The 17,663-nt window shown below is 29.0% G+C and overlaps 3 protein-coding genes across 3 annotated transcripts; all 3 read right to left on the bottom strand.

Annotated features, from left to right (window-relative positions):
- Positions 1-7,144: 7,144 nt before the first annotated feature.
- On the bottom strand, positions 7,145-9,878 carry LOC145741826 (uncharacterized). The gene is made up of 4 exons (XM_082559488.1): positions 9,740-9,878; positions 9,061-9,152; positions 7,906-8,043; positions 7,145-7,776 (listed from the first exon to the last, which is right to left on the bottom strand). The coding sequence occupies exons 1-4, from the start codon at positions 9,834-9,836 to the stop codon at positions 7,669-7,671; spliced, it is 435 nt and encodes a 144-aa protein (XP_082415614.1). The 5' UTR covers positions 9,837-9,878; the 3' UTR covers positions 7,145-7,668.
- Positions 9,879-12,873: 2,995 nt separating this feature from the next.
- LOC145742349 (uncharacterized) lies at positions 12,874-14,523 on the bottom strand. The gene is made up of 5 exons (XM_082560130.1): positions 14,400-14,523; positions 13,650-14,333; positions 13,397-13,512; positions 13,185-13,272; positions 12,874-13,001 (listed from the first exon to the last, which is right to left on the bottom strand). Exons 1-5 carry the CDS (start codon positions 14,521-14,523, stop codon positions 12,874-12,876), a joined length of 1,140 nt encoding a protein of 379 aa, XP_082416256.1.
- Positions 14,524-16,265: 1,742 nt separating this feature from the next.
- LOC145741827 (uncharacterized) lies at positions 16,266-17,180 on the bottom strand. Its single transcript, XM_082559489.1, has 3 exons — positions 16,974-17,180; positions 16,584-16,718; positions 16,266-16,419 (listed from the first exon to the last, which is right to left on the bottom strand). The coding sequence occupies exons 1-3, from the start codon at positions 17,121-17,123 to the stop codon at positions 16,327-16,329; spliced, it is 378 nt and encodes a 125-aa protein (XP_082415615.1). The 5' UTR covers positions 17,124-17,180; the 3' UTR covers positions 16,266-16,326.
- Positions 17,181-17,663: the final 483 nt, after the last annotated feature.

Raw genomic sequence — 17,663 nt, 5'->3', positions numbered from 1 at the left:
ACCCAGGACTTCAGGTTTCACAACATCTAATTTTTAGTTAATAAAAAAAAATATTTTCGTAGATAAACCTTGGTCTTGGTTTTGCAATAATATCTCCAACTCCATGGAATGACAAAATTATTACCAATGTTGGTCAAGACTTTAGTAATGCAACATTGAGAAAAATATCTGAAGCTTTTGTAGAATATTCTTCAACAAAAAAATCAACAAATATAGAAAATGATGAGAATATTGAAAATGAAAAGTTGTGGAAAATGATATCTGTAAGTAAGTTCTTCCATTTTTTGTGATTTTGTTAGGCCAAATATAATTTAAAAAAATATTAATTCAGTATATTTATAGTTAAATGCTTGATTTATTTTTTAAATTTTTAATACATTGTTTTAGAAAATGCAAACAGAGTCAAATTTTCTTAGGCAAGGTATAGGAACGCGTAAAAAGTTGTTGGTAATTATATCAAGACATGTAAATGGACCATCTTCCAATTTAAACCAAGCTTATTTGGATAAGCTAAAAAGAAAAGGAATATTAGTTGCCTATCTTGGTTATAATTGGAATGAAAAAGAATTACAAAGGTTAAGTATATTTTTTTTATAATTTGTTTACTTTTGCAAAACTTTTTATATATAGGCATATTTTCCAAATTTTATGGTATGATACATCATTTTTTTAGGAGTGTTTAAAACTTTTTTTTTTAGATTTTATTATCCTCAGAAATTTTCGTCGGAGCCTGCAATAAATTTTGTTCGAAATGTCGCTGCTCTTAAGGATGTTAAAAGATTAACTTTATTTATAATTGATGTTATTAAGTAAGTAGTTGGTATATTAATTTGTATATACCTAAAAATTAGGACCTTACTTATAGTTTAGGATATTATAGATTATATGATTAAGTGCTGGCTTAGCAAGAGCTGATTAAGTGGGGGCTCAGCAAGAGCTTATATGGTTTATAACGCCTTACTCGTGGGTGCTACAGCATGGGAGCAGTGGGGATTGAACCCACGACCTTATGGTGGCGTAGCAAGTGTTCTTACCACTACACCACGCTGCCGGTCAGAAATCACATTGAAATCACAGGTTTGATTGCCGGTTTGTGCAACATTTTTTTACTGAATTTAAAGTAATCTGTTACAATATGGCAGTTTAAATATATAAAAATTTAAAAAAATGTATTTTTTATAAAAATTTAAATGTTTTTATTTTAGAAATTATATTTGTATGGAACCACCTGAAAGTTGTGAAAGTTTAAGTCACATCATTCCACCACCAGGTTATTAGAATTTGGTCTTGGTCTCGAAGTTTTTAACCTAAAATTTATAATTTAAAAAATATGTTTTAAATCAGTTTTTTTAACCTACACAATTCTTAGGTGTAGATATAATGTAATTTTAATAATTAAGTAATTTTATGATATCTTTATAATACCATAAAAATGCAATCCTATTTTTAGCGAATTGATTTTCAACTGCTAATTCGTACCCTATTTTTAATAACAGCAAAATAAGATTACTTTTTTCATTTTTTAAAAGGCATTTTGTCGTTTAGATGACTTATTCTTTAACTTGTCTTCAACTGGAAAGAATGAAACGATAGGAAGTTATTATTTGGGAATTCCAAAAGGAAATGGATTACGACAATTTCCAGTAATTGCAGGTGCAATGTTTTTGCAAGTAAAATTAATACTACTTTAAATAACATTTTTTATGACTGTACAGTTTGATTCCTCACATTAGGTGCCTTATAGTGGTGGATAAAAATTTATACATAAAGTTTAGTGGACGTTATATATATATATATATATTTTTTTTGTATATATTTTTATCATCGATGTAGGAAAGTCGAATGCGTGACTTAAACATAGAGTAACATCAGTTGCTCTGACCCAGTCTCTAGTTGCCTTTTAGCAGTTTTGGATAGATTATAATTGGGTAATCATGCTGCTGATTAAGTGCTGGCTCAGCAGGAGCTCATACTGTTTATAGCGCCTTACTTAAGGGCGCTACAGCATGAGACCAGTGGGGATTGAACCAACGACCTCATAGTTGTGGAGCAAGTGTTGTTATCACTACACCACGCTGTCGGTACTACACCTCACTGTCGGTTATATATGTATGTCCAATTTATATTAACTACAAAATAAAATAAACTGTCTTTTATAGTTTATGGGGAAATTATCCCAAACAAATATTAGTTGATAGTTGCGAGCATATTATGACAATTAAAATGCCGACTGTAGGCTAATTAAAAAAATTTATAATAAATTGAATAAATTATTTATAAACATAGGTAGAAAATACAATCTCGTAGATCTTCCAAAGACATCAACCTGGCGTAAAACTCCACCTGATCACCAACAATCTTTCTACAGACTTTATTCTTGTGGTCAACAAGCAAATCAACCTGTGTTTACTCAAGGAAGGATAGTGGGTAATATTTTTTAGTTTGTTCATTCTAAAATTTGAATTATTATTAGCTTTATAGTATACCTGATTTTTTTTATAGCTGATGTGTATATTTAGTTGTCCGCACTTGCCTGTCCTTTAACTACCCTATGCTACTTTAACCATCAAAGTTTTTATTAGTCTGTTGATATATTTATGCCTTTGATTGATGTTAACTCCTGCTGAGCCGGCACCTAACCGCCAGCTTAATAATTCGGCAATTATAATTTTAATATTCCAAACTGCCAAAGGCAACTTGAGGCTGGGTTTGGGTTAAAGTTGTTACTTTATGTTTACGTCGTTAAGTCGACCTTTCCATATCAAGGATAGTCGACCTTCCCACATCAAGGTACACACAAAAAAATATTTAAATAAATTTATTTTTATTACTTGTTTAGGTGGTAGTGAGGCACTTCCCCATTCATGGCCATGGACAATAAGTATAAATATTGTGAGGGGAAAATTCAGTGAGGCTAGCAATAAGATTAAATATTATTATAACTACTGGAACTGTGGGGGAACTATTATCGATAAACTTTGGATTGTTACTGCAGCTCATTGTTTTGCTAATGGAAATATACAAGTGTAAGTTAAAAATTTTTATATTTTAGATTTTAAAAAAGCAAATTTTTCTAGAAAAATTTAAACTTTTTTTGTATATTTGCTTATCTTTGATGTGAAAATATCAACTTCACGACCTAAACATAGAGTAATATTAGTTACTTCGACACAGTCTTGAATTGCCTTGGGCAGTTTGGGACGTTATAGATTATAATTGCCTAATAATTATAAGCTTGTGATTAAGTGTTGACTCAGCACGAGGTTATACCATTCATATCGCCTTACTTATGAGCACTACAGCATGAGAGCAGTGGGGATCAAACCCAGCCCCTTATGTACTGAAACCAAGTTTTGTGACCACTACACCATGCTGCTTGCAATAAATACTAAATCTTTTTTTAATTTTGAGACTTTTATACCATACTCTTGTGTCAGCAGTTAGTATTAAATTTAGCAACTCTGCTTACTAACTCTAACTAAAAGCCAAACTATTTTTACTAACAAATCTCATATTGCAATATTTCTATGAAGTAAAAAACTGTGTGAATACAGGGAACGAAATAACGGGTCGCTATTCGCTAACAGCGAATCGTTTTTTTAAAATTAGCGAATCGTTTTTTACAAATATATTAGAAATAGCGAATCAACAAAAAATGGTTCAGGCAGTGATAAAACTCTCGTGTATATTTTTACGATCTATTTTACACCGGTTTCACACTAATTTAATTACATCATCATAATCCTGCGTAAATGTAGGTTACTATAGGGCATTTAATAACAATAACTTTCCATGTTTTGGCAATGCGTAAATTTCGCTCCCGAGATCGTTCAGTTGTTGCGCAATTTTTTAAATGCTTAACACAGCCTTAAAAGAATTAAAAATGTCTCGTTTTTCGTGCAAAATATTCTTAACAATTGTTTAACAATAAGTTACGTTTTAAAAATGCCACGCAACGCGTCAAGTGTTACAAAAAAAACGAAGATTATGACTTGAACCTAATAATTACTATAAAAATGCGACCTCATTTTTAGCGAATCGTTTTTTAAACGTTAATTCGTACCCTGGAATAAATTATAGATTTTCATTAATTTAAAACATTTTTTTTTATGATATCCAGACCTACCACAAATTACAAAGTGGTTGTAGGTATGCATGACCAAGAAGACCTAACTTCATTGGAAGGAAATGTTTATGTAATTGAAAAAATTGTTTATCATCCCAAATATGATGATTCTAGAAATCAATTTGATATTGCCCTTCTTAAACTAGATGTAAGATTTTAAATAATTTATAAAAATATTTTTTTGTTACTTGTGTTTTAACAAAAACCTAAAAAAATTTTAGCGTGACATAATGTTCAACCGCGAAGTGGCGCCAGCGTGCTTGCCAAATGCTGACGTTATTTTACGAACGAATACAGTTTGCTATGTAGCAGGGTGGGGCTTTACAAGCAATACAGGTAGTTCTTTCACATTTTAAATTACTAAAGTAATAACGTGTTTAATTTTGTTCATTACGAAAGTAAAAACGTATTCAAATACTAAATATCACGTTTATTATTATACTCAATCCTTGTTACTTTATGTTTAAGTCATGTATTTCACCTTCCCACATCAAGGATGAAGATATATCCAAAAAAAATTGTTTTCTTATTTAATCTAATAAAGTTTATATAACCTTTTAACATATAGATTGTATTTTGTTTTATTTAGCTGATACGAAGCGCAATAAATTAAAGCAGGCAATTCAATATATTGAACAGCCCTGGAAATGTCAGAAAATATATCGAAGATATTATTATGATCCTAACTTTAACTTTTGTGCAAAACGTTCTGATGATCCAAGTAACGCTAACCTTCAATGCAGGGTAAATATTTTTTTAATGTTTTAAATTTATTTTTTTACATACAAACACTAATTTTTAATTTTTTTTACATGAAACTCTATTTAAATATACTTGGTCTTTAGTTAAGGACACAGTGGTATTTAAACTCAGAATCTAAAGTTTATAAAAATTTATAAAACTGCTCGTTTGGAGAAATTTTACGATCAACTTTTGAATATAATAATGGTTTAAAATTTGCCAATCTACTAAAATTATTTAGTTTGAGTTTAGAAAACATTAATACTTCATAAAACTGAAACAGCAATAGGCCAGAAAATTTAGTTTAAAAAAAATAATGAAAGATTAGAATAAGAAGAAATTAAAAAATTAGATTTAAAAAGTTAACGTTGTAAGTAATAGAAATTCAAAGTTAGAAAAATTTATTAACTATTTAGGGCGACTCAGGAGGCCCCCTAGTGTGCAAGGAGAACGACCGATGGATCCTTTACGGAGTATCGAACTTCGGGCCCAAGTTTTGTGAGAACGGGGGGGAGGGGGGTTACTTTTTAGTTTCCAGTGTTTTGGATTGGTTGTGTTGTTACATGGAACCTAAGTTTGGACCTTGCGCTTACGTTCAATGTTCCTATGGAGAGTAATGCCATACATCATTAATTGCAGCGTGTTGCTTACGTCATAAGTCGCTAGTTGCTCTGTGACGCCATTGAAGTGACTGTTGACGTCAGTAACTTGACCTATGACATCATTTAGGCTTTTTTGGTGCTACCAACGTCGCGTAATTGCAATCAGTGATACTACCAACTTAACTTGTGACGTCATTACCTTGATCTATGACGTTATTAACGTGATTTTTGACGTCATCGGCTTGAATTGTTACGTCACCCTTGCAAGCAATTAAATGTGTGGTAGAATATTTACCCTATTAGTTAAAGGACGTAATTTTAATATGTTAAAGTAAAGTTTAGGCATACATTGTCTATGGAAATTTGTAAGCATAACAAAACGTTTAATGCCCGTTTAGGAATTCTATGTTTAAGTTATTTTAAGTATCATTTATGTGCTTATGACGTCAATGACTAATTATGACGCAAAACTCACTTTAGCGTAACTTATCAAAGGGTAAGTTGTTTAAAATAAATATATTGACGTAAAACAGGTCACGTGACTCGACGAAGTTTTTCTTTAATATCTTAAAAATTTAAATCAAAAGACCCAGCGTGTCACGTGACTTTTTGGTACTACACCGTTCTTGTTGCCGAAGCTTTCGAATTTTTCGGGAGTTTTTTTTGTGGTTATTCGGCTCAAGTTTAGGATTAACATATTCTCAGGATTTACGTTTTGTTACTAATTCTGGCCCGGCGCCATTCGTTATTTGTTTACCCGCAGATTATTTAAACCGATTTAAATACAAAGTTTATTATACGAGAATTTGTTGTTGATTATTTTTAAGGCTTAAACAAAATAACTAGATTTTAAGCCTAACGAATTTTGTTAAACAAATTCAAAAATGTTAATGCGATTTTTTGTGAGGTAACTACATTGCCCTTTAAAAAAAGAGTATGTTAAACTACATATATACTAAAAGGACTAAGCTCATTTTAAAATAGCAGTCTGATATTACACATTACAAAAATTCGTTTTCCCATTTTGTGATTTTGAACTTCGTATTTTGATATTTTGATCTTTCCATTTCCCCGCGTTTTGCCCATTACTGACTCTGGTTACAATTTTGTTTTTGCCCGTGATTCATTCATCTTGATATGTTATCCTACTACAACGATATCAATGTTATTGGTGATTTATTGAACCGATATGTGGTCAATATTATTCCATAAATATTTTGACATTTATATTAAAATGAAAATTTGTTTTGGGTTCGAATTTTGAACAAAGGCGAATTATTTTTATGATGTTTTTAACAACTTACTTAATGTGTGGCAAAAAGCTACGGATTTTTAACATTTAGTTTATTTTTCTGGTTAGAAATTTGGTTAATAATGAATATTGTGCCAATTTTTAAACTTAAACTAGTTAGGTGGCATTGGGCAATATTTCATTTTAATGTTGGTTAACAATAATTAACGTGGCAGGTGGAAATGCATATTTGTTTATTTTTGGTCGTCAACTGCAACTGACTGCCTGCTTCTTATTGTTTGAAGTCATAAGTTTAATACCTTCTTGAGATAAATAACTCGAATTTTGTTTTGGTATTTTATCATGATATCGCAACTGGCGAAAATAAACATCGGACGAGTAATTTTTCGTATAAATTTATTCGTTTATTTGCACAGCAAATTTTGATATGAGCAACTTCAAAACGTGATGTTTATCATAAATGTGCTTTTAAATTGTTATCAATTTGGTCATTTTCTGGTATAATTACTTAGAATGTTCTGTAACCACCTTTGAGGTGATTATAATTTTTGACACTTAAATCTAAACAATATTTTGAAAATTACGAAGCTGTAAGTCATTTTATCATGAAAAATCTGTTCTTTGTTGACTTTACAGCCAATCAAAATTGACCTACGGTTCAACCAAGTGTGTTATATACAAATTCTTTTAAAAATGGTCACTTTTGAACTTTGTATCTGTCTTGTGGCAAGATTCGGCGTACGAGTTTATATGTTTGGAGAGCGACCGGGCATTTGTTAAAGTTCAAATCTGAATTGGAGCCAAGGTTAGCGTGTTAAACCGAAAGGTCAGACTTTCACAAAAATTTGACGGGGTTTTGGTTGTCTTCCCACGGTCGATTTCACTTCGATGTTACCCTCTTCCAAGAACGATCAACGTTCTTGCGATGTACTAGGTTTTTACATAATTTATTTAAGTTTAATGTTGGACAGAATAACATCTGTTTCTTGAAGGTCGTTCAAGCTGTTTACAGAATTGCAAAGGTTGCCGATGCAGCAGAAATGGCAAGACGATATCTGTTAAACATATAGCGTCAATTAAGGTCGCCTGTGTTTTTTTAAACTTATATTGTGATAGAGCCAACATTATCTTTAAATTTTGGAAAATGCTTTGCTACTGATGTTATATAGTAACTAAACACTTACGTTGTCTTTTGAAGTGTCGAAACTCTTGCATTGAATGTTATTTGTTTTTCCTTGTTCTAAACAAAGATCTGGGTTTTGACAAGATTTTTCTAATGTGACTTCTCCGTTTAAAATTTCTAATTTTGTCATACACATTTTCTAGGAATAAAAATTGGTTTTTAATTATTTTGCAATGACGTTTGGACCATATATTTCTTTAGTTTTAAAGCCAAAATTGGCAGCAAGGTTTAATTTGGTAGGCTATATAGTAACATCTAAATCTAAACTTCAAAATATTTTAGCAAAAATTTAAATAAAAAAAGTTGAGTACAGCCGCTTTAATACAAATTAGCTGCAAGTTTGTGTTTTTATTTAATCCTACTAGAAAAAACTTAATCTACTACCATGTTATGCAAGTTTGCAAATTGCCATGACATTTATAAGCGTGGGATTATGAAACCTAAATTAAAGATCTAAACTTGATAAACGTTGTGTAAAGCTTTTTTAATGAAGCTGTTTGTTTCCAAAATATTGCAGTTTAGCATTAAGATTGTAGGTTTTTAGTTCAAGGTATTGTTTTGTATGTAGTTGACCACCAATCCGCAAATAAATTACTCACATATGCCTTGAGGTTTAACGTAAAATGTGACGTGAATTGGTATTTATAAACATGTAAAAGATTTGAATTACATTAAAATTACTTGTAAGCTCTAAAACCCACACCCTAAAATAAAGAAATTGGTCATTTAAATGGACCTAGTGCTATTTTCAATTAAAGTTCTTTGAAACGGGTTTAAATTCTACACTTACAGGTCGAAATGGTAAATCACCATGTAAAATACGATTTTAAAATACTAAATCATCATGATATAAGTAATTTATCGGTCTAAGCACGTCAAGATTCAAAACAAGATTACTTTTATGATTTTGGACACGTGATATAAACGCCTTAAATACCGTCTTTTAGCTTAAACTGGACATTTTTTTCATGTTTTTTGGGGAATTATTTCTTATCCTATTGCGTTCGTATAAGCAAAAACAAGTAGTATCTAATATCAAATAAATGGTTTTGACTACATATTTAACAAGCTAAAGATTTTACGATTATGCTCAATATACCCTTAAGTAGACGCTGCAATATTTAACAAATATACACGAAGTTACATATACACATACCTTGTCTGAAGCGCAAGTTTCGGTCTTGTAATTCTGGTTTTTGCCTTGATAGCATTCACTCGTAACTGGAAGAATTCGTTCGTATGTTTCACCTATGTTTGTTTATAATAGAAGTGTTATTATGTTAGATGTCTAATGGTTTTTTGAAATGTAATCATGTACATTTACTCAAGTACATGACATAAACGCACAATTTCATTTTTTACAACTTAAAAACATTGGTTAGAAAAATTTTCTTTGTTTAAGCAATATATAATTATATGTAATTTAAAGATATAAGTATAAGTTTATTCACATAATAATATATAAAAGCTTTTTGGAAGTTTCTTAAAATAAACCACTAATTTCTTTATTGTTTTTTCTATATAATGGTCAAAGTAAAATGTAAATATAATACGATAATCTAAGTTTTTATCAAGATTGGAAAATTTTTGCGAATTTAGAATCGCAACATCTATAAATCATCTTTAAAGTTTTCTTAAAATATTGCTTAGGGCCAAATACATATTGTAACAGCTATAACAACAATATACACTTCTTAAAAATTTATATAAATTAAATAAATTCAAAAAAAAATTACAAATTGCTATAATTTGAAACAAATTATTGCATTAAAAAACGTGTCAAAAAATAATTCCACAAATAGTTTTTTCGAATAACAATTTTTTTTTACAAATACCTTGTTTGTGAATGAAGGGAGGCAACGGAATAGCTTCATTTGTTTGTGCTAATTTTAAAAAGCACAACAAAGTCACAAATATAAATTTAATGTTCATTTTTATTAGCAAAATATTTAACTAATTTAAAAAAATTAAATAGTTGAGGCCTTATCCCTTAAAGGAAAAAAATATTAAATATACTTTTTAGCAGTAATTATTATTTAACTGCGTTTTTTGCTTTGTTGTGAATTTCTAAAAGTGCGAAATTTTTTGTCTAAAACTTGTCTGATCTGTAAAAATCTTATCTGACCTAAATTTCATGGTTAAAAATTACGAATATTACTGAGTTTACCTGTTATCGTAAAAGGTAATCTGTCTACTTTATTGAAAGGCGTCTTTTTTGTTTTTATCACTCTATCAATACATTTACCACTTTTCACTTTTCGGCCAAGTACTTCTTAGTTTTACTTGTTAATTTTCAATCTTAATTGGCTTATCGAATAATCTCAAACGTTGGTTTTCTTGGCAAAACTGATTAAGTCCTGGTTTATAATACAGCACGATTTGTATGTATTATGCTGCTTATAACAAGACTTACTGATTTATTTAGCTAACGGCATGTTACACATTCTTTTTTCGCCTCTCATGTTATAAGAAAATAAACATAGGCACAAGCTATATGTGTAACGGTTTGTAATCGAACATTAAATCGATTTAAAGGTAACGCAATAGGTTCTGGATATATAATATTTTAATAGGTCTTTTCTGCACCAGTCATTTTAAATGGTTGTAAAATAAAACGGCATAAATGCCCACGCGCTGAAAAATAAAACTTTTTCTTAGAAGTACTAACAATTAAATTGCGGTGACATTGGGTTTTTTGTCCTGACATTTGGTCAAGCTTGTTAATTGCCTGCTGTCGTTATCCAAAGAACAATTAAAATTACAATACAAAAACTCTTACCGTTCAAATGTGTACTAAAAATTGCTTTTGAAAAAAAAATTTCTAATTAATATTTCTGTTAAAACTATTCGGAAAAATTTAAATAATTATATAATCTAAAAATTTAAGTTCAGTTTTTTTGGTTTCTTTTAAATTTTGTTGTTTTACAACATCTAACCACTGTTTTATTGCTCAGTCCTTGGGCTATAACATAATAAAACTAACATAATACTCTATTGCATTTTTTGCTGCTCCTTTTTATATTATCTTAAGATAACTTTTTCTAATTTTTATTTGTATGATAAAATTTATTTTTTAGTTTTAAACAAATTAAATATTTGGTTAACAAGTGTCTTTTTTATTTTTTAAAGTTTTTAGTTGTTATTTTAAGTTTACCTATGGTATTTTAATCGGTTTCCTATTGTCCGCAAGTATTGCATTTAATCCCATGCATAAGCTTAACACCTTTCTTAATTATTTTAGACTGTCGACTATAAACTTTAATTGATTAGTTCCACTTTCTATTAAATACCAAGATTTTAAAGGCATCTTAACTCATATGGTAATTAATCTGTAAATATTTAAGCTATAAATATTTAGTTAAATCATTGCAATATAGTTTAGAATTGAAGCCTAAATAGGATTAGATAATTCATAAACACAAGACAGTGTGTAGCGGAGACTTGAGTTTATGGTAATCTACTTATAATTTGCTTCACGTTTAAGTTGACATTAATCTGATAATGAATGATGCATTGCAACAACCACTAACGCCGGCTAGGTTGGCAGAAATGGTATGACTTCATAGATTTGAGATTTAAAAAATTATAAGTTTTGTAAGTGTATTAAACCCACGATTATTAATAAAATAAGTTTATTCCTTAAGAGTTTGTATTTAAATAAAAAGAAAATAAATTTGTTAGAGAACAAAATAAATTCTGTTTTTTGTTTTTTAAATTTAGTTAAACCTTTTTCCGTTCTTATATTATTTTCTGTTACGTTTATAATGTCACAAATGACGACTCTATTGTCCCATCTAGCGATTTCAAAACTATGAGTTTTTTCGATTGTATATTTTTGTGTTAAAAATTGTTGATTCTAGTGATTAAAATAATTAAAAATTGCACTTTTCCCCTTTAGGTTTTGTGTAAGGCATTATACTTAAATAATTTTAAACAAAAAATTTAAAATAAAAATTACATTCTTACCCTTTGTGTTTTGGGTAAGACTTTACTTACGTTTTTAAACAAAAATATATTGCGGCCCTAAAAGTGATTAATCCCCCTTTCTTTCGTGGTGACAATTTCAAATTAATTTATTTGCAAATTAGATTTTCTGTATTCCAACAATGTGGTATCACGTAGAGATCTTCTCTCATAGGAAATCAATTTATTACTAACGATTTTGGAATTTGTCTTTAAAGAAAATTTAAATTTTTGTAAATAAAGGTTTGAACTAAAATTAACATAATTTAATTTAAAAAATATCTTACTAATTTTTTTAACTTTTTATTTTTTTAATACTGATTACTAAATTTAATTAAAACGCTATTAGATGGAATATTTGTAGTTTTATATCGGTGGAATATTTGTATTTTTTTTTGTAAAAAGTTACCTAACAATTATATCATTAACGGAAATGCAATTTAAACAAATCAAAAACGAAAAGCTATAGTTAAAATAAGACTTCAATATACTTTTCAATTGCCATATAATTCGCCTAACTTTAAAAATTAAGTATATAAATAATACTTAGTCATGGGTATAGCCAAAACGACGCCCAAAAAAGATTAAATTTAGTTGATCCATTTATATTCATTATTTAGCTATTACCACTTTAACCCGTTACAAAATCCTGTTATAAATATATTTGATAGGCCTAAAACCGTATAGAGCGTGTAATTTTTGTAGAGCGATTTAATAACAATTAAATGTATTTGATATGTTAGTGTCTAATGTAAGTAAATATAGATTTTATACTTCTGCTAATCTTTCAAAACGTATTTATTAAAATGGAAAAAATCTCGTAAATTGTTGAATTTAAATTTAAGTTAAATAAAATTTTGACTTATTACAGTTTATTTTATTTTAAAATATTTTCAAAATGGCGGAAACTTTAAGAAAAATGTGTAAAGCATAAATAAAACCGGTACATAAACGCAAATATTTACAAAAAACTTCAAATATAAAATTCCCAAATGTTTTAGTTTGTTTACTTTTCTTGATCTGCATCATCTTGGGTGCAATGATTATAAAGACCCTGGGCGATTAACTCCATCGCCAACCCGTTTCTAACCCCACTCATTTTCTTCACTTTGGCCCTCTTATTTTGAAACCAAACTAAAAATAAATAAATAAAACAAAATTACATATAGTTATTATAAAAATTATAAGTTGACATGTTTTTTTTGTTTTTTGTGTAGTTTAGCCATATCTTTAAACAAAAACAATTATTTTTGCCGTTATTTTTATAGAATTTTACTTTATTTGGTATATGAAAATTTTAGATATGTTTTTACTAACCTTTAATTTGCGCGACTTTCAAACCCAGATTTTTAGCAAGTCTGATTCGTCTTTCTTCGGTTAAGTATTGACTTTGCTCAAATTCTTTCTGCGACAATAATAATAAATAACAATTTTACCCTTTGCCAATATTTTTCATAATTAAATTTTTAGTGTTCAATTTCTAATGTTAATCTATTAAAACCATCTTGAATTTTTCTTTTTTATTTTACCTGTAAAAATTCCAATTGACTTTCAGAAAATGCTGTTCTTGCTCTTTTATCTGTGACATCACTATCCGGTGATTTCCCTTCAGGTGATTTTCTTTTATTTCTTCTTATTCTAGGTCCTTAAAAAAAATTATAATTACGTAAAAAAATTTTAGCACATTTTTAAAATAAAGAATAGGTGTGTTTACATCTTTGTTTAGTTAGTAACTAAAAAATCAAATTAAAATTAGATTTGTAAATTAAATATATATTCCACCTGCCGAAGGTCGGTCCGAATACCGAGTACAGTAAACCCAAGCCGGCCATATTTGTCCCTCCGGCTTTTCAGTTTTATTCCCCGGGCTTGTGGTACCTTCGCTCGATTTTTCTGTTTCGACTTTCGATATTTTGGGTTCTGATGTTTCGGTGACGTCATCAAAGCTATGACGTAATTTGAATTGACGCCTGGGTGGGGTTGTGTTGTTTTGTGAAAGATTTTGAGAAAGTTGGTTTAGTTTTTTAAGAGGGTTTGAATCAACTTGCGGATTTTTCAAATCCGAAAAAGCCTCGTTTTTTGGAGAAATATTTTGACTAAATAATGGATTCCAGACGACTTTACGTTTAGGACTGGTTTGTGGGGCTAAATAGCGTTGATTGTGCATATGCGGCCTTCCATATAGAAAAGGTTGAATATATTTTGACTGTGGAATTGGAAACCTACCATACGACATCTGTACAAAGTTACTCCAATTTTGTAACTGATGAGTAAAATTTTGCAACGCGCTTCGATATCTGTCCGAATCCCGAACTACATTAAACTGTGGTTCTTGTATCATTGAAAATGTCTTATTCGGGTATATACGCTGTGGAGATATATTCAGGCCAGAATTTTGAACCTCCTTTTGTTTTTTTAGATTATTGTTTTTAGAGTTTTGGTCTTGGTTTTTTGGCATACCTTGTTCTGGAATAATTTTTAATATTGTCTCAATTAAAAAGTTTGGAAATCGTTTTTGATTTTTGGACACACTTTTGTTTCTGTTAACTTTTTCTTGTGACCAACTACTTGTTTCTTCATTCGAGTTATCGTCGTTGTTAGAAAATAATTTTACAACATTGTCAGAGTTTAAGCTTAATTCCATTTTAGAAGCCATTTTGTTTAAATCTAAAAATCTTCATAAAATGAATGTTTTATTAATACTTGTATAAGGTCTAGAAATATTAAATTTAATATAACACTTTTTTCTTGCCCTCTGAAAATCCTGACATTTCTTATGTTCCATTATTTGGAATTTGACAAAATAAAATGGAATCAATCTAAAATCTCGATTTCATTACGATTTTTTTTCTTTTTCGTGACGTCACAAGTTGATGTCACGTGACTGAACGCGAATTAGGAAAAATTGAATAAACCACAAATACATTTGATTGAAAATGGAGATATTTAATCAAAAAAATAAAAAAATAATTTAAAAAGCAATACAAAAATTAAATTTAAATCTTATTAAAAATAGCTTCACAATCTCTACATTTTTAAAACGGATTTGTAATTTAATAATTTGGTTTCAATAATATTTGCCTAATCAAAAAAAATATTTTAAAAATTTATATTTTATTTAAATGACATCATATGAGGTTATGTACTCTGTTATATAAAATTAAACAAACATATTTTTTTTATAATTTTCAATTGGCTTATACATTCCTTATTCACATTATTGAGTAATTAAATCGGAATCAGTAAAACAACAGCAATCTGTTATCTTCTTGTAAATTTAATTACTTTATTTATCCCCGAACGAAAAAACAAATTATTGTATCGTTTAAAAACGTGTTTATTGAATTCCAATGAAATGATAATTGACAATAAATCGTTTATAAAGCAAATAACAGCATGGTTTAGGTTATTATATGTTTTGTATACTCTCCCATGGGGTTGACTATCCTGTTGGAATAAAATTAACGCCATGATATGGAATTAATTAAGGTTCATTTATCAATGCTTAACAATAGCAAATTAAATTTAAATTAAATAACAAAATCAAAATTTATATTTAAATAACAAATTAAATTTTTTTTTTAAATATGTCAATATATTTATTTGTATACTTTTTAAATATTATGTTGTATTGTTTTTAATAAATTTAATGTGACTTTCTAGAATTTCTGAAGCAAAAGAAAAACAAAACTAATTAAGTTATTAAAATTTTTTTCAGTAACTTTATATTAAACTTTGTTTAAAATTTATATTTTTTTATTTTATAAATTTTGACAACCGTCTTTATCATATCAAAGTAATGTCGTGAGCGGTAGAGCGAAAAAATGACTTTTTTATGACTTCCCTTCATCTTTGTTCGTGCCTAATGTAGTGCTACATTGTTGAGTATACTCGTGTCAATCTTAAACTGTAAACTAATTTGTCATTCGATTAAGTATTTAGGACGTGAATTTTTACGTGTTACAGCCGCGAAATCGACATAAAAACATCTTTGAGATTATTTGCTTCGTCTTTGATGCAGTTTACTGAATTAATCAATTTGGCATATCAATTATTCGGGCAAAGTAAGTGATTAGTTTATAATAGTCAAAACTCAAAAAAAAAATTTCGGTGCTTTTAAAAACGAAACTTTTGTTAAACCAATTTCATTAGTTTGACAAATTGCCGAAACAAAACATTTTACTAAAACCAAAAAAGCGATTTTATTAACAATACGCTTTCTACATCAACCCTAAAAATTCTAAAAAAAAATCTTTGTATAAAGCGTTGTATAAATTCGGAAATTGAGATTTTCAAGAAATACATTTTTCGGCAAAGTGTATTGTGTTTATATGGGCGAATACTAATAGAATTAGTCGTATTTTTTATAAGGTATTACGTAACAAAAACAACAAGACATAATGTAGGTATATTTTATTTCCAATACAGCAGTCAATATACACACCGCGTTATTAAACAATTAATTATTTGCCGTAAGTCCAGGTGGAGGATTGATGACATTAGTCGCTGTGTTGCAGAAGTCGCTGTCACAACAATAACGGCAAACTTGGGACTGAAAAAAAATAAAATGAATTTTTTTCCCCCTTTCTTGTTAAACTTTTTAAATTCGCATGCAAACTTTCATATAACAAACATGGCACATATTAAAAATGTAAGTTATTGTGTAAAATTAAAAGACGTTTTAGTACAAAAATTTCCTTTGTTTATTTTTTTTACCTCACTTAGAATTCGTTCCCCGGCATAACAATCACGTTCGTTTTCCAGCACAATTTGCCTGCATGGTCCTTCCTCCTTGCAGAATTTCTCTACCACTACTTTTCCGTTACTCACATCAACTCTTGTTTGGCAAAACTAACAAAAAGTCACTATTTTAAATTTATGCGACCAAGATAAAATATTTAAGATAGGATATTGCAGGTTACGACTACTATATTTTTAACTGGGATATGGCATTGAAAATTTTGTTATTCATTTTGTCAAATTTATATATTATACTAATAACAGTTTAAAATACAAGAATTTGCGGTTCTTTGAGCTTATAATTGTTTCTTGGGCTTTGCAAAAAGAGATTTAACAAGTTGCATATTATTTAAGGTACACCCTTACCTTATTCACGCAATCCGTCATGTTGAAAAATCCTGTCACTGTATAGTCCCCATCAACTCTCATTCGATCTGTTCGTCCAGTAAAACACATGATGCCATAAGTTTGTACAAAAGCCACACAAACAAGCAATGCAACAAGTAGATACTTCATTTTAAAAATTGTCCTAAGCTTTTTCACCTACTAGTTTTTATCCGAATTCTAGAAATATACAAGTTTAATGGCATAACCATAACACTGCTGAAACTAAGTTGTACATGTTGTTTCTTATAATATAAGCTTAATATATATTTATATAACCACATCGTTTTGCTGTAAATTTATACAAATGCAAAATGTTTAGACTTGTATTGAATTTATACCGTTACTGCAATCATTTAGAAGTTAAATATTTAAACGTTTACATGTGATTCATGTCTTACGTGTATTTCTGCCCTGCAGGGACATATAGCTTTAGATTGTGATCTTCCAATAACATTGTGTAAAATGTCATGCGGGTAGCATTACGATAAAATCTGTCATGTAAGGTTAAGGTTAGCTTACCTTTATAAACATTGGTCGGTAAGGGTAATAAATTTAACTAGATAAATTAAACTTTTATTACAAAACTTAAATAATTTTAAAATTGCGCAAGCTAAAAATGCCTAATTTTAATTAAACTTTTTAAACCTGTAACATATTTTTTAAATTATC

Source organism: Corella eumyota, chromosome 2, assembly GCF_963082875.1.
Source record: "Corella eumyota chromosome 2, kaCorEumy4.1, whole genome shotgun sequence".
NCBI classification, from domain to species: domain Eukaryota; kingdom Metazoa; phylum Chordata; class Ascidiacea; order Phlebobranchia; family Corellidae; genus Corella; species Corella eumyota.
Note: the sequence above shows the minus strand (reverse complement) of the source record. Positions and strands in the feature narration are given on the sequence as shown.

What these genes read in the sequence shown, in the direction of transcription:
- LOC145741826 (XM_082559488.1), bottom strand. Translation starts at nt 9,836, where the DNA reads ATGAACATTAAATTTATATTTGTGACTTTGTTGTGCTTTTTAAAATTA. An exon ending in TCCCTTCATTCACAAACAAG is followed by an intron (nt 9,153 to 9,739) that starts GTATTTGTAAAA and finishes AAACAAACATAG; the next exon opens with GTGAAACATACGAACGAATT. An exon ending in TCGACACTTCAAAAGACAAC is followed by an intron (nt 7,777 to 7,905) that starts GTAAGTGTTTAG and finishes TATGTTTAACAG; the next exon opens with ATATCGTCTTGCCATTTCTG.
- LOC145742349 (XM_082560130.1), bottom strand. Translation starts at nt 14,523, where the DNA reads ATGGCTTCTAAAATGGAATTAAGCTTAAACTCTGACAATGTTGTAAAA. An exon ending in AAAAGTTAACAGAAACAAAA is followed by an intron (nt 14,334 to 14,399) that starts GTGTGTCCAAAA and finishes AAATTATTCCAG; the next exon opens with AACAAGGTATGCCAAAAAAC. An exon ending in GTCAATTGGAATTTTTACAG is followed by an intron (nt 13,273 to 13,396) that starts GTAAAATAAAAA and finishes TTATTGTCGCAG; the next exon opens with AAAGAATTTGAGCAAAGTCA.
- LOC145741827 (XM_082559489.1), bottom strand. Translation starts at nt 17,123, where the DNA reads ATGAAGTATCTACTTGTTGCATTGCTTGTTTGTGTGGCTTTTGTACAA. An exon ending in TGACGGATTGCGTGAATAAG is followed by an intron (nt 16,719 to 16,973) that starts GTAAGGGTGTAC and finishes ACTTTTTGTTAG; the next exon opens with TTTTGCCAAACAAGAGTTGA. An exon ending in GGGAACGAATTCTAAGTGAG is followed by an intron (nt 16,420 to 16,583) that starts GTAAAAAAAATA and finishes ATTTTTTTTCAG; the next exon opens with TCCCAAGTTTGCCGTTATTG.